This window comes from Schistocerca americana, chromosome 1 (assembly GCF_021461395.2).
Source record: "Schistocerca americana isolate TAMUIC-IGC-003095 chromosome 1, iqSchAmer2.1, whole genome shotgun sequence".
Taxonomy (NCBI): Eukaryota; Metazoa; Arthropoda; class Insecta; order Orthoptera; family Acrididae; genus Schistocerca; species Schistocerca americana.
In genome coordinates, this window is record NC_060119.1 from 506,753,778 (window position 1) to 506,770,576 (window position 16,799).

General features: G+C 44.0%; 1 protein-coding gene across 1 annotated transcript in view; it reads left to right on the forward strand.

Annotated features, from left to right (window-relative positions):
- Positions 1 to 16,799, forward strand: part of LOC124624337 — a 558,871-nt gene that overhangs the window by 399,731 nt on the left and 142,341 nt on the right. The window contains exon 3 of the mRNA XM_047149100.1: positions 2,827 to 2,998. Within this exon, the coding sequence (XP_047005056.1) occupies positions 2,827 to 2,998 (172 nt within the window). The remainder of the gene's footprint in view (positions 1 to 2,826; positions 2,999 to 16,799) is intronic.

Sequence of the window (16,799 nt, forward strand, 5' to 3'; positions counted from 1 at the left end):
CTGTTGCCGAAGGGATGACCTAGCGCCAGGCGTTGGTCCCAGTGACTTCGTCATTCTATAGCGTTGCTGAATGACGTTTCCGGACGTGGGATTTTGTTCTCTATCTGTTCCCAGGACAATCTTTATGGCGTTTCTACTTTTGTTGGTATCGTTCAGTTACATCTTGCGCGTTTGATTCTGGACATGTTAGCATTTCATAGGTACTTAGTATAACGGCTGGTGGTAATCGTGTGGGTCGAGAGTGTCATAGGTATTTATTGTGTTAGCAGCTGGTTCTAAGTGTGTGAGTCAAGAGTGTTTGCAAACCCGGACAGATTACATGTTGACGAGGGTAAGCGAATAAGCACCTGCATTTCCACTCTAATGGCCTTTTGATATCAGGACTCAGCGCGCTCCCCGGCCACTAGCTGGCACAGTTCGCTTTGCTTGTGGTAAGCTTCAGTGCTTTCTCATCCCTCAGTTGGCCATTTTCCGTTTGCACCAAGGAAGAATAAGAGTCTGTTGTGGTTTCGAGGTGTGCCCCGGTGTGTAAATCCGGTGAAATACGGAGATAACGTTTACCGTGGGTAAATGGTTACCACCGGCCGGTGTGGGCGAGCGGTTCTAGGCGCTGCAGTCTGGAACTGCGCGACCGCCACGGCCGCAGGTTCGAATCCTGCCTCGGGCATGGATGTGTGTGATGTCCTTGGGTTGGATAGGTTTAAGTAGTTCTAAGTTCTAGGGGACTGATGGTGTCAGATGTTAAGTCCAATAATGCTCAGAGCATTTCCAAACCGGCCGAATAAGTGCGAAGGCCGTATAAGAGCATGCTGTCCTGCCACATCCACTACTGATGTCAACGCTGAGCAAGCCTTTCACCTGATTTAGAATAATCCACGAGCCACGGGAAGGCAGATGATCATTAGTCGTCGTCGTGCATGTGACGTCATCAAATTCAACTTTCGTAAAGTCTCAGCAAACAACTCATTGACGACTATAAGCGCAATCCTGCGAGAATCTGTTAGTGGTTACTGAACTTTCGTACCAATGAAATTGGAACGAATTTCAAACGAATAATCACTGGAAATGAGACGTGCTTCTTCACTTATAAGATGAGAGCAAACGCAAGAGCATGGAATGGAAATACCACATTTCTGCAACCAAAAAGGAATTTAATGGGAAGCCACTTGCTGTGAAAGTAACACAGTTTTTTGGATTGCACAGTGGTAAATTTTCGATCATTACCTCAGGAAACTGGTCAACTGTAAACATTCAACATTACAATGGTATGCTTTGCTACGAGTTGAAAATTACAATTTGAAACAGACGCCGAGGGGTATTATCAGTCGGTGGCAGCGAGCGTCCACATATTACTGGCCAAACCGTTCAGAGCCTTGAGAATATCCCTTTGGGTGTATTGAAGCATCAAACATACCAGGCGCGACAATGAAGTAATGAGAATGACGTGAAAAAAAATGTTGCTTACCATTTTAGTCACGTTTAGTGTTGTCTCCTTCAAAGTAGTTCCATTCTGATTCCACACACTTGTTCCAGCGCTTCTGCCATTGATGGTAACGTTTCTGGAACTCATCTTCTGTAATATCCTCCAAGAACCTCGTCAGAGCTTTTTGGACATCTTGTGTTGTGTGAAAATGGTGTCCCTTGATCGCCGTTTTAACTCTTGGAAATAGAAAAAAAATCGCACTGAGCGATATCTGGTGAATAAGGTGGCTGTGGTAGTAATGAAATCCGTTTTGAGGTTAAAAATTGCTGTACTGACAGAGCAGTATGGGATCCTCATTATCGTGATGCAGAATCCAATTATCAGCAGTGTTGGCACGGACACGAAGAACTCTTTTACGAAGTCTTTCTCAAATTTCTTTTTAGTAATATTGGTTAACTGTTTGCCCAGGAGGCACCCACTCCTTATGAACAATTCCCTTGGAATCGAAGAGGTTGATGGGCGTCCACTGCGGTCTTGATCTTCAACATTCGTTCTGCCCTCACTAAACATTTTATGCCAATGAATAACTTGAGCTCTTGACATAACCTCCTCTCCAAAAGCCTACTGAAACTTACCGTAAGTTTTCGTCGCGTTCTCACCCAATTTAACGCAAAAAGAAATGACATAGCGTTGCGCAATATTATGCTGTTCCATTTCCGTGACGAGAGACACAAACATGTGTTAACTTATTACACCACAACTCACGACTGAGCAGTTGCATCGATATGATGCTTGGACTAGAAGCAGCTTATAGACCAAGGTCAAAGATATTGTGCCTACGCAAACCTGCAGGGTTGCCCCATCTTGCGAAGAAAATCAGTTTCATTATTTTACTGTCGCACCTCGTATAGTCTTGGTCTTGTCCCAATATATTTCGTATTTACTTCATCCACCTGAAGATGGTTTAACTGGTCGTCGATTGGCCACAGATGAAGGAAGGTGAAGGAAAAATTGCATTTGGTTGCTTTTCTGTCATGACCAGTCGCATCCATACATCAGTGCCCACACCCTTCGAACTCTTAAAAAATTGCGCTTGAAGGTACTATGTTACAAACTCGTTGCTCGACATAGGGGCTGGCATACTTCATACGTTACGACATGTTGCACAGAGATTATCTACATATTGATTAACGTTGAATTGAAACTCAAAATCCTCCAACAGAAAATAAATTTACAAATTATACAACCCTTAACGGGCAATGTTTTCATCTGTAAAATTACAAAAAATGCTCTTGAAATAGTCACTGTTATAGGCAGTTCTGTTTCACAGTACCGGTTACTGCCGTCTAAGCTTCCACGACACCAGACGGACTGTGCAAGTAAGCTGCTTTGTGTTGCCACAGGAGAGCGGGGAGTTGTCACGCCTGGCCGCGGTGGTGCGCTGCTGTCGGCTCGCACCCCCCACCATCCGCCACCAGCAGGGTGCGACGCTGGGCGGCGCCGAACTCTCCGTCTCAACCGCCGCCGCCGCCGTGTGGAGGCATTGCGACCCGCGCAGGCCCGCCAACCTCACAGGTGAATAAATAATGTGCGCGCCGCGCCGTCAACCGTATCTGCCGGATCTTCTTACAGAGCGCCGACTTCCAGAGGCGCGTCGTTCCAGAGTCTACTTTCTTGGCCGTTATGGCTGGCTTTTCAGCCACGACTCGACTTGAAATAGAAGCGAAATAACTTCCGACGCATATCGTTTAAGGAAGCCCATTCATTACGTAGCATCTGCTTGCATCATCTAAATGGAAATCCTACAACGATGTGTGTCACCTTTTGATCCAATTTTGATCTTACAGTCTTACATCTTGCAGACATCTACTTTCGTGTCTCAGCGAATCATTATCTCAAATAAAAGGGAGGCTATTCATTTCAAGCCCAGTCCGCGAGAAATTTTACTAGCTTCAAAAAGTAACTACCTGAAACGACTGCATCAAGTGAGTGAACACTGAAATTAAGAGCAAACTGGCAGGAGATGGTAGCTCGTGTCGGCAGGAATGATTTTTGCCGCCTTGGTTCTGAGACTGTCGGTATCTTTAGACTCTTGCTACATTAGTGAAGGCAGTCAGTGGCGAACATGGAGTACATGCACGGCTCACTTTGAGCAGCATGGTACCCACAGTCGATCGCGGTCCTCCGTATTATCGTGGAAGGAGTAAACTAAGGATCAGACGGTTCTGTGACTATCTCGGGTGCGAATTTTTCGACGTTCGCCATTGGATAGACTAACTGTAGAGTCACTTATAATACCTCAGGAATGCATAACACCCAGAAAAAGGTTACTCAGGTAGCGGGCTATGTGTGACGTACATAGAGGTCTTTCTTTTTCTTTTCTCTTTTAAGTTAGAAGAATCAAAGATAGATTAGCTACATTACTCTCAGAAGAGACCACCCAGATCGGAAAAATAAAATGCTGATGGGTTATTTGTAAGCAGATGGGGCATCCTTAATGAGGTCCTAGAATTACTCTCGCCTACTACTTAAGGTTCTAACACTCACATAGTGTTAGGAACAGAAAGCTGACTGATGTGAACATCAGCGGAATACTAAATCCAGATTAGAACATATTTCGCAAGGATATGCTATGCATCAGTGCAAGCGATGTATCTTTTGCCGTAAACAACTAGGTATTGTGTAGTGAGGTTATTACAGATTCCTAATGCTAAAAAGTTTGCGTAGTGGTGAATATCAAAGCTTGGTCAAACATGGTAAACAGGAGCATTTGTAAATCACCTCCGTCAAGAGTTATAGTAGTAGAGCGATTCAGAGGGTCATTATCAAGAGTAAGTTTCCTGACCATGCTACTGTAATAGTGGGAGACTTGAGCTTCCCAGCTGTAAAATCGGAAAGTCGTGGAATCAAAAATTAGGCAGAGTAAGAGATTATTGTGAGAATTTTCATAATATTGTGACTGACAAATAACTTTGTGCAGATAAGTGAAGAACTGACATGTATGCGCAGTAACTTAGATCTACTAACGCACCCGAAGGAGGGAAGGCTGTCAAAGGCGCGAGTATTGCAAGGAATATTAAAAACGGTAGGACAATGTTTTCAGTTAACAAGGGTGACAGGATACAAGTTGTAGAGTATCTCAGTTGTTGTTGTCATCTTCAGTCCGAACATAGGTTTGATGCAGCTCTCCGTGTTACTCAGTCCTGCGCAAGCCTCTTCATTTCCTAATGACTAGTGCATCCTACGCATATTTGAACCTGCTCACTTTATTCATATCTGTCTACAATTTTTGTCGTCCACATTTAGCTCCAGTACTAAACTGGTGAGCCCTTGATGTCTCAGAATGTGTCATATCAACGGAAATTTTCGTTTAGCCAAGTTGTATCACGAATTTCTATTCTAATCATTACGATCCAGTACCGTCTCATTAGTTCCATCATTTACCCATCTAATCTTCAGCATTCTTCTGCAGCACCTCATTTCAACAGCTAACGATTCTCTTCTTGTCTGAACCTCTTTCGTCCATCTTTCACTTCTGTACAGGGCTACACTCCAGAAAAATACCTTCAGAAACAACTCTCGTTCTATATGCTACTGTGTTGTGACATTTGTCCACCAGCTATTTCTTCTTAGCCATTTTGCACTTCTGTCAATCCCATATATTTTGACGTTCGTATTCGTTTTCGCTCGCTTCATTTGCCGCATTGTTATATTTTCCCCTTTCATCAGATAAACTGAATTATGACTTCTAAGGATTTATACAAGGCCTTGTCTTTCTAATTGTGTGACTCACTGCTGCCTTTACTATTTTTCGTCTCTCAGTGCAACACATTGGTCTTCCACTCCTTTTTCCTGTTGTCCTGTTGTAATCAGTCGTCGCCCAATGTTCAGCCTGAAATTCTAAACAACCTCTGGTTATTTCAGCCTACCCAGGATCCCTCTCCTCATTTTCTACGCTTTCTACAACTTCTTAAGATTTAATATACAGATCGTAACTAATAAATTGCTATCAGAGCACATGTTCTCCTCGAAACGTCTTACAGTTTAAAATCTCGTTCCGAAATATGCTTTACCATTATATAATCAATTTCCACGTTACAACCTTCTTTCATGATTCTTAAACAAAGGTTTAGCGATGATTCAATAACGCTCTGAAAAAGCTGGAACGTGGAACATTTAGGGCTTAAGTAATACACACATCAAAAAAGTTTTGCATCTCCTCGGTTCCGAGAGTTCCGGAACCTGTACAGAAAATTTGAATAGAGATCAACATAAACATCATTTCCGCCCTTTTTATTCCTCATGAAAACCACACATTGCATGTTGTACCACCATACAGCGCGACCTTCAAAGGTGGTGGTCCAGATTGCTGTACACACCGGTGCCTCTAATACCCAGCAGCACGTCCTCTTGCACTGATGCATGTCTATATTCGCGGTGGCTTACCATCCACAAGTTCATCAAGGCACTGTTGCTCCAGATTGTCCCACTCCACAACAGCGGTTCGCCGTGGATCCCTCAGAGGAGTTGGTGGGTCACGTCGTCCATAAACAGACCTTTTCAATCTATCCCAGGCATGTTAGATAGGGTTGAAGTCTTAAGAACATTCTGGCCACTCTAGTCGAGCAATGTCATTCAGAAGATGTGCACGATGGGGGACACGAATTGTCGTCCATGGAGACGAATGCCTCCCCGATATACTGTCGATTTGGTTGCTTTATCGGTCAGAGGATGGCACTCACGTGTCGTACAGCCGTGACCACAAGCGGCGTATATCGGCTCTGCATAATGCCACCCCAAAACAGCAGGGAACCTCCACCTTGTTGCACTCGCTGAACAGTGTGTCTAAGGCGTTCTGCCTGATCGGGTTGTCTCCAAACACGGTTGAAGGCATATACAGCACTCATCGGTGAAGAGAACGTCATGCCTATCCTGAGCGATCTATTCGACATGTTGCTGGGCCCATCTGTACCGCGCTGCATGGTGTCCTGGTTGCAAGGATATATCTCGCCATGGACGTCGGGAGTGAAGTTGTGCATCATGCACCCTACTGTGCACAGTTTGAGGCGTAACACGACGTCGTGCGGCTGCACGATAAGCATCAATCAACAGTCTGCTGTCAGGGTTCCTCCGAGCCTTAATCCGTAGGTAGCGGTCATCCACTTCAGTAGTAGCTCTGGGGGGGACCTGAGCAAGGCGTGTCATCGACAGTTCCTGTCCCTCTGTATCTCCTCCATGTCCGAATAACACCACTTTGGTTCACTCTGATACGCCTGGACACTTCCTTTGTTGAGAGCCCTTCGTGGCACAAAGTAACTATGCGGACACGATCGAACCGCGGTATTGATCGTCTAGGCGTAGTTGAACTACAGACAACACGAGCCGTGTACTCCATTCCTGGTGGAATGACTGGAAGTGATCGGCTGTCGGACCCCCTCCGTGAAATAGGTGTGGCTCATTCATCGTTGTTTACATCTATGGCGGGTTTAATGACATCTCTGAACAGTCAAAGGGACTGTGTCTTTGATACAATATCCACAGTCAGCATCTATCTCCAGAAGTTCTGGGAACAGGGGCGATGCAAAACTTTTTTGGTGTGTGGATATTCCAAAGGTTGAGAAACAAGTAGATTTTTTTAGTTTTAGCAGAGACAAAGAAGAAAGACAGAGGCAGTGCAAATATTAATAAATACCAGCATATACGGTGGGGTAATAATAAAGTCGCAGTGGCTAAAGCTGCTGCGTCTATTTTGATAACGAACAGATGGAAATACAGAATAAAGAACTGGGAGGAGGTAAATGAGAGGTTCTTCAAGTTGACGATTGAAATGTTTAGTAGTGAAGTGCTTATAATAACAGCATATGCTCCCTGTGACGGCGCTACCATCACTGACCCAGAGGAATATTTTGAGGCCACGCGTAGTAGCGGTGCGGTTTGAGGCGCCTTGTCACTTACTGCGCGGCCTCTCCCGCCGACGGTTCGAGTCCTCCCTCGGCTATGGGTGTGTGTGTTCTTCTTGGCATAAGTTGGTTTAAGTAGTGTGTAAGTCTAGGAACCGATGACCTTGGCAGTCTGGTCCTTTAGGAATTCACACACATTTGAACATTTTTGAATATTTTGATTCTCTTAGAGATATCACTGAATCAACTTATGCACAGTGGCAACTGTTTGTACGAAGGACTTAAACAGCTGAGTTGGGTTTAGATTAAATAATAATGTGGTTAGAAAATCTCGTGAAGAAACGCTGAATAACAATGGAAGTAGGTAAACTGAAGTAAGTGATCAGACGCAATGTCAAATTAATTTTCCAACATAAGGACATCCATAAGTACTCACGGATTCAACCAACTAGGAACTGAAGGTCAATTATTGACTTAGCAATTGCCAAGCAGGACAGAAGTTCGGTAGTCCAGGATGTGAGAGTGTTTTGAAGGCCGGAATGTGGAATAGTTCTCCATATAGTACTGGGAAGAGTCATCATCCCCCTAATGCAAAAATGTACTGAAGGAACAGGAAGAAGGGCGCAGTAGAGAAACGCCGTGGCTAAAGATAGGGCTTCCGCAGGACAGGCGTATACGAGACCTATGACAGATGAGTTGAGCAGAAACTCACATAGTATAAGGACGGATCTGAAACAACACTGAGTATTGAAAACCCTGTTTACTGGGAAATGGTGAGGAGGCTCTTCGAGGAAGAGGTACAGGTGCTGACAGGATGACTCAGGCCTTAAGTGAAAGGACTGAACAAAAGAAGACTGCTTACTAGAAAAGGTTAAGCTATAGAAGACAGGAAGGTAGAGTTCACTATAACACAGAAGACGTTAAGCGAGGGTGGCTGTTAGATCGTTACATAGTCTCTTTGGTGGTCGGCACATGTCCAGACGAACAAAGAACGTTTTACTATGTGCTTTGGTTGAGAGCATTCTAAGGTACGGTTCAGAGTATTGGACAGTAAACGAGAGACAAAGGGGGAAAATTAAAGCTGTAGAAATGGACGGTCATGGTAGAGTATGAGAGCGATCCGCTAGCATTGACTGAGTAATTAATATGTAAGATTACAGATGGATGCTGTGGAACCAGTTACAGATTGGACTGATGGTCGAGCAGTGAGATGGTATGGACACGTCCGACGGATGGAAGAACAACGACGGCTGCAGTCTTTGCTCAGCTGGTCTCCATCAGGGAGTAGAAGTCGAGGGAGACCAATGGCAGCGGGAAGAGGAACTATACCTAGAGCGATGGGAAAGAAAGATCCATCGGATAGAAATTTGTGGCATCTAAGAACAGGCAACTGCTGATAGTGGAAACGCCTGCTGAAGTAAAGCAAAGTAAGAAAAGTTCTACCACGTGGCTTCCGATTTCATTCCTTTCTCCCAGGCCGTATTCACTTTTGATTTGTCCATCTCTTCCTTTACCAACCAGCGAACTCCAGTCGCCCATCACAATGAAATTTTCCTCTCTCTTAGCTGTCTAAATAATTTCTTTTTTCTAGTAATATATTTTTTCACTCTCTTCATCCTCTACTTTTACTATTGTGGTGGGTGTTGACTTCGGCTCTGTCTTGGCTGTGACAATGTGCTCACTATGCTACTCATGCCTTCCCGGTTAGCCGTGCGGTCTGCTTTCCGGGCGGGAAGGCGGATTATTGTCGAAGTCCGGTGTGCCGGCCAGTCTGTGGATGGTTTTTAAGGCGGTTTTCCATATGCGGGCTGGTTCCCCTTATTCCGCCTCAGTTACACTATGTCGGCGATTCCTGCGCGAACACTTTCTCCAAGTACGTGTACACCATAATTACTCGACCACGCAAACATTGGGGGTTACACTCGTCTGGTGGTGTAAGACGTTCCCCAGGGGCCGAACCGCACAATAACCCTGGAATCGGTGTGGGGTGGCGGTGAGGTGAGTGGACTGCTGTATGCTGTTGTGAGGTTGTGTACCACTGAGGAACGGCGGGGAAGTAGCCTCTCCGTCATTTGTAGGTTCCCAGTTCCATACAATACAATCCAATGCTACGCGTGATAGGTTACTGCATACCAATTTCCTTATTCATTTTTAGACCTACTCCTGCACCACTCATATTTCATTTCGTGTTTACAATCCTGTACTCACCTGACCAGAAGACCTGTTCGTTCTGCCACCGAATTTCAGTAATCCCCGTTATATCTGACCTCAACAAATTAATTGCCATTTTTCAGTATTCTAACTTACCTGCCTATTTAAGGAATCTAAACCTGCTTGCTCAGTCAGTTTTGTTCTTCCTTATGACATAGTGTGTAGTCTCCACCTCGAGGTCTGAGAGGGAGATTATTTCACCTCCTGAGCACTTCACCCGAGAGGATGCCATCATCATTTAACTATACTACAAAGCTGTATACCCTCGGAACTAATAACAGCTGCAGTTTTTCCTTTATTTCAACCGTCCACAGCAGCAGCACAGCAATGCCATGTTGATAATGAGAGAAGCTTAAGAAATGAATTAAAATTCGTGCCGTGGTAGGACTTGATACTACGTCTCCTTGCTTACTAGGCAGATATGCCAGCCATTACAACACCGCAGAGATACAGCTAACAGGGCTGCATGGACTACCCTAGTCCAACTCACTCCCTAAGACAAACCTCAATTCAGGTCTTGAGCCATTTTCCCCTCCTTAGATCTTCGCTGTTCCCATTGCTCTCTAGTATTGGAATAGCACCGAACATTGGGCGCAATGGGAAAATCCTGCCTGTACCTCAGAAGTGTAAGTTATCTATAGATATGATATAATTAAATTTTGCTTGAGATATTTGGGTCTCACCTTTATCTATGATAATGATAGAAGCTTAAGAAATAAATTAAAATTTGTGGCACAGCTGGAACTTTTTGTAACATATATAAACTTTAATTTACAGTCCTAACAAATGCAGGTATCCACAGGGAGACAGACATTAACATGCTGTTCCTTTGTTTTCTTCTATTGTCTTTTTTATAAATCGTAGACTATTATTCGTCAATTTTCCTGTGGCTGGTTTTTGAATAACATGTTCATGCATTTAGTTAAATAGTTTCATTGCTTTGATTTGTTGTAGTGTGAATATAGTGCTTTTAGGTTTCATATCTATGTTGCAGGGTCACAGACCTGCACATATAGAGGCATGTTCACTATATGTGGCAAAAGAGAAAACATAAATGTGAATAACAATATGAAGATCCTATACTTTGGTAGACGAATCAGTTTTACATGCGTAATTAATTTGACTAACGATGTAAAGAGTAAAATATACATACCATTATTAAAAGGGCTATGAAACCTAAGACATTGGACGCTTGATGAGCAGGAGTTTACATATTTATCACTACAGTAAATGCAAATTTCCCTTAAGTCAAATAAACTTTTATTGTTAGGAGTGAGGTGGTGAACCCGAGCCTCCTTTAGTAGGCAGGTGTGTTAGCCATTACACCACTGCAGCAGTATAGTTAACACAGCTCCGTGGAGTATCCTAGTCGAACGCCCCGCCCTAACAACACGTGAACTGAAGTTTGTGTTATGGAGGGCGCTCGACTAGTGAAGCCCATTCAGAGGTGTTAACTATATCGCTGCGGTGGTGAAAGGGCTAACATATGTGCTTTGTAAACAAGGAGATGTTGGTCTAAGTCCCAGACAGCCACTAATATCTATTCATTTCTTAAGCTTCTATCGTTATTGAAGATGAACATGAGACCCAAATGTCTCAAGTAAAATTTAATTATAATGCCTTGTTCGTTGATGTTAAAAGGTCACATGCAGTGTAACATCCAAATAATCAACATTAAATATTCAGCTCTGAGGACAAAGATATGGAGCATAAATGGGTAGAGTTCAAAACCATTCTAAAATCAAAAAAAAAAAAAAAAATTGCCCAGCAGTTGAAAGACATCTGTTTCGGATGAGATGCGTGTGAGCTTCTAGACTATTCGCAAAAGTTTCCTCCCCCACTCCCCTTCCATCGTCCCTTTCCACCTCTCTCCGCCTTGTAGTAATTTATCGTACGCCAATGTAGTACCTAAATTTACCTAGCCACCGGCAAAAACGTATGTCGTCAGACAGACTAGCATAATAGGCATATATCGCCGACAACAATCTCTTGCAGAATTGAGGAACGTGTTCTACACTATGTGATCAAAAGTATCCGGACACGTCGCTGAAAATGACTTGCAAGCTCGTGGCGCCCTCCATCGGTAATGCTGGAATTCAATATGACGATGGCTCACCTTAGCCTTGATGACAGCTTCCACTCTCGCAGGCACATGTTCATTTAGGTGCTGGAAGGTTTTTTTGAGAATGGCAGCCCATTCTTCGCGGAGTGCTGCACTGAAGAGAGGTATCAATGTCGGTCGGGGAGACCGGGCACGAAGTCGAAGTTCCAAAACATCACAAAGGTGTCCTATGGGATTCAGGTCAGGACTCTGTGCAGGCCAGTCCCTTACAGGTTAGGTTAGGTTAGTGTTGTTTAACGTCCCGTCGACAACGAGGTCATTAGAGACGGAGCGCAAGCTCGGGTTAGGGAAGGATGGGGAAGGAAATCGGCCGTGCCCTTTCAAAGGAACCATCCCGGCATTTGCCTGAAACGATTTAGGGAAATCACGGAAAACCTAAATAGGATGGCTGGAGACGGGATTGAACCGTCGTCCTCCCGAATGCGAGTCCAGTTTGCTAGCCACTGCGCCACCTCGCTCGGTAGTCCCTTACAGGGATGTTATTGTCGTGTAACCACACCGCCACAGCCCGTTCATTATGAACAGGTGATCGATCGCGTTGAAAGATGCAATCGCCATCCCTGAATTGCTCTTCAACAGTGGGAAACCAGAAGGTGCTCAAAATATCAATGTTGGCCTGTGCTGTGATAGTGCCACCCAAAATAAGGAATGCAAGCCCCCTTGTTGAAAAACAAGACCACACCATAACTCCACCGCCTCCGAATTTTACTTTTGGCAGTACACGCGCTGGCAGATGACGTTCGCCGGGCATTCCCCACACCCAGACCCTGCCATCGGATCACCATATTGTGTACTGTGATTCGTCACTCCGCACAACATTTTTCCACTGTTCGATCGTCCAATATTTATGCTGCTTACACCAAACGAGGCGTTCTTTAGCTTCTACCAGCGTGATGTGCGGCTTATGAGCAGCAGCTTTTCTCACCTCCCGCCTAACTGTCATAGTACTTGCAGCGGATCCTGATGCAGTTTGCAATTCCTGTGTGATGGTCTGGATAGATATCTGCCTATTACACATTACGCCCCTCTTCTGCAGTTAACAGACGAGGTCGGCCTGCACACTTTTGTGTTGTACGTGTACCTTCACGTTTCCACTTCACTATCACATCGGAGACAGTGGACTTAGGAATGTTTAGGAGTGTGGAAGTCTCGCGTGCAGACGATTGAAACAAGTGACACCCTACCACCTGACTACGTTCGATGTCCGTGAGTGCCGGGGAGCGCCCCATTCTGCTCTCTCACGATGTCTAATGACTACTGAGGTCGCTGACATGGAGTACCTGGCAGTAGGTGGCAGCACAGTGCACCTAACATGAAAAACGTATATTTTTGTGGGTGTCCGGATACTTTTGATCACATAGTCTTTGTTCGCCCACGATGATGTTTTTGGAGACCTAAAATCTCCTTTATATAAGGCACAAAGTTGTTTTCCCAAACAGAGATGCAAAACTCAGATCTCTCTCTTCGTCCGGCCGGCCGGTGTGGCCGTGCGGTTCTAGGCGCTTCAGTCTGGAACCGCGTGACCGCTACGGTCGCAAGTTCGAATCCTGCCTCGGGCATGGATGTGTGTGATGTCCTTAGGTTCGTTAGGTTTAAGTAGTTCTAAGTTCTAGGGGACTGATGACCATAGATGTTAAGTCCCATAGTGCTCAGAGCCATTTGAACCATTTTGAGCCTCTCTTCGTCCTCGAGATTGGGTTGGGTTGTTTGGGGAAGGAGAACAGACAGCAAAGTCATCGGTCTCATCGGATCAGGGAAGGAAGTCGGCCGTGCCCTTTCAGAGGAGCCATCCCGGCATTTGCCTGGAGTGATTTAGGGAAATCACTGAGAACCTAAATCAGGATGGCCGGACGCGGGATTGAACCGTCGTCCTCCCGAATGCGAGTCCTCGAGATGCGAGCGTCATAGACATCAGGTTTTTGATCTCAGGAAGGCATTTGGTACACATTCGATTTGTCGTTTAGTGAACAATTACGAGCTTTCCTAGTGTGGCACTAAATTCGTGGTTAACTACAAGAGTCAATAGAACAAAATGGGAAAACGCAAAGATTGTTTGGTAACCTTTTAGTGCCGCTGATATTAATAATTTATAAATGAGCTAGTGGATAATGATGGGGAATTCCTGAGGCTATTTGCGGACGATGCTCTTTCTACGGAACAGTTGCAACGCTAGAAGTATGTGGCAACATGCAGAAACGACTGCAGTCGGTGGCGACTGGTGCAGAAACTGCCAATTGATTCTTAATGTATGTAAATGTAACGTACTGTGTTTAAAGAGGCGAAAGAATCCAACGAAGAGCGGTATGTTTTATCACAGGATCATTTTTCCACGCGAAAGCGTTACGGAGATGCTAAAATGAACTCCGCTGGGAGACGCTACAAGAGACGTATCTAAGGAGAATTTTACTGTTTGAATTTCGAGTGTGTGCGATTCAAAATGAGCCTTACAATATTTTGCTTCCTCCCACATGCTTCTCACAAAATTATCACGACGAGAAAATTTAAAAAAAAATAGGTTTGTTACGGAGTTTTAACGACAGCCGTTCTTGTAACGAGGCAGTCGATAATGAAACATGCAACAGGGCGAAAGACACAGTTTCAAGTCATCCAGATTTTCTCTGGTTTTTCTCGTCCACAAAAGAGTCATTATAAAAATTTGAGAGCAAAGACATCAATGTTAAAAGTACAACAGTAATTGTTCCGTTAACAACGAAGTCTGCTGCGAGGGAGAGAAATTGATTACTTGCTAGAAGAAGAAATCGTGAAACATCGAAGACATAGAAAATCCAGAACTGACAGGATTTCGGAATATCATGCAATAAAGTAAGGCATAATCCACGAATAACATTAATTTGGAAGTGGCAAGAAACGACTCTTGAAGATTGTGTGTAAAATTTGTGAGGCTGGAGATGCAACATGCACACAATGTCGCAGAAACTAAGGACAGACAATTGCGAAAACTATAAAGTTGCTGACAAAAATAATGTATAGAATAACGGAATAGAAGAATTAGGATCGGTTTGATCATCAGTTTGGCTGTGAAAAAGGTAAAGGGCCCAGAGGGACAATTTGGACATCGCACATGACAACTGAAGCAAAAAAAAAACACGCTGTAAAATGGTGTAAGATGTTGGAAATTTACACATAATTAGTTATATGGTATAGAGAAAGGTGGGTAATCTACAAAAACCAAGACGGAACAGCACACATGGAAGACCAAAACCGAAATACTCGGGCTAGAAGGAGTGTAATCTTTCGTCCGTATCGACGTCTGTAGGCCGAAGAAGCAATGACCCAAATGAAAGAAAGGTTCAGGAATGGGATTAAAACTTAGGACGAAAGGATAGCAATGGTAAGAGCCGCTGATGGCGTAACTATACTCAGTGAAAGTCAAGGAGAATTGCAGAAACTGTTCAATGGAATAGACAGTCTAATGAGTAAAGAGTATGATTTAAGAGTAAATCAGAAGTTGTGGTATGTTCCTATGGGACCAAATTGCTGAGGTCATCGGCAGTAAATCAGAAAAATATAAAGGTAATAAGGAGTGGAAAAACTGTGGTGAGCGTTAAACTTAGGAGCCATATTTGGGCAGACGAAGTGAAGGAACTCCTTATCCTTGGAGGACATAAAAACCGTTCAGTTTAGGGCTATCACGAACATGTTGCAATGTTTGATGTCGATTTTCACTGCCCTAAATCCTACAGTTTCGTGTCTTACTGTTGCCACCTAAGTGAAAAGTCAACTCATCAGAAAATATGATTCTGTTCAAGAAATGTTCATTCTCATGTAATCCATTTAATGTATCCGCACAGAAGTTCTTGCGAGCAATTTTATCAGTGTCTTTTATTGCTTGTTCGGCCGTCATTCTGTGCTGTTTCAAATGCAAACGGTTTCTCAACACACACCAAGCAGTCGTACGTGGAATTTGCAGTTTGCTAGACGCACCCCGGGTGGATTTCGTAGGGCAGTTGATAAAACGTTTTCAAACTCGCTCAGTGACGTCGTCAGATGTGCTTGGACGACCTGATGATTTACCATGTCATGCCGAGCACCTTGTTTCTACAAAACCTATATGCCACTCATAGATTGTAGGCCAACTAGGGGGATCTTCAGTGCACTTGGTACGGAAATTACGCTGAACTGTTGTCGCCGACTTCGATTATTCAAACAAAAAACACACAGCTAAAACGCTCGGGTCCAGTGAAGGTAGCCATCTTTAACGCATCTGCCGCTAGCGCTCCTTACGGTGTGGTTCGGCACTAGCGAACTATTCGAGACAAAACGTGATGCATTTTCCTACAAATTGACACTACATTCACCTCTGTAAATACTATGAATTAAATTATATGAAATTTCAAAGAGGTAAAGTCTTTTTTGAAATACCCTGTATACTGACGATACACACGTCGACGAGGCATAGTGCTTCAATACTGTTGCAGATAGAGCTCACAGTGGAATGATTCCGCTGGCGTGCACTGCCCGTTTATATAGCGAGCGAACGACCTTTGTTACGTAAGCGCGCTGATAAGGAACTTATGCGACTATTTCTTAAAGCGAAATGATTTTTCTGGTGTATTTTTGGGTACTTGATACAATTTACGAATTTATGTGCGGTATGCAGAATATAATTTTTTTCTGTATTAGCGACATTAACGTTTTGTGACGGTTTGCAACGTAACTTACTACTAAAAGTTTTATTTTATAGTCTGTCATACACTGAGATGACACAATTCATTCTCTTTTTGCTCGTCGTAGTGAAGCAGCTCGTCCTGGAATGGACTCAACATGTCGTTGGAAGTCACCTGCAGGAATATCGAGCCTTGCAGCCTCTATAGCGGTTCTTAACTGCGAAAGTGTCGCCGATGCAGGATTTTCTGTAAGAACGACCTTTTGTTTACGCCCTTTTAAAGTTTAATATGATTCATGATGGGCGATCTGGATGGCCAAATTATTCGCTCGAATCCTGCAGAATGATGTTCAAAGAAATCGTGAACAATTGTGGCCCAGTGACATGTCGCAATGTGATTCATAACATGAATGGCTGCAAATGATCTCCATCTAGGTGAGCATAACAATTTACAATCAATGATCGGTTCTGTTGGATCAGAATATTCAGTCATTTCGATATAAACACTGTCCACAG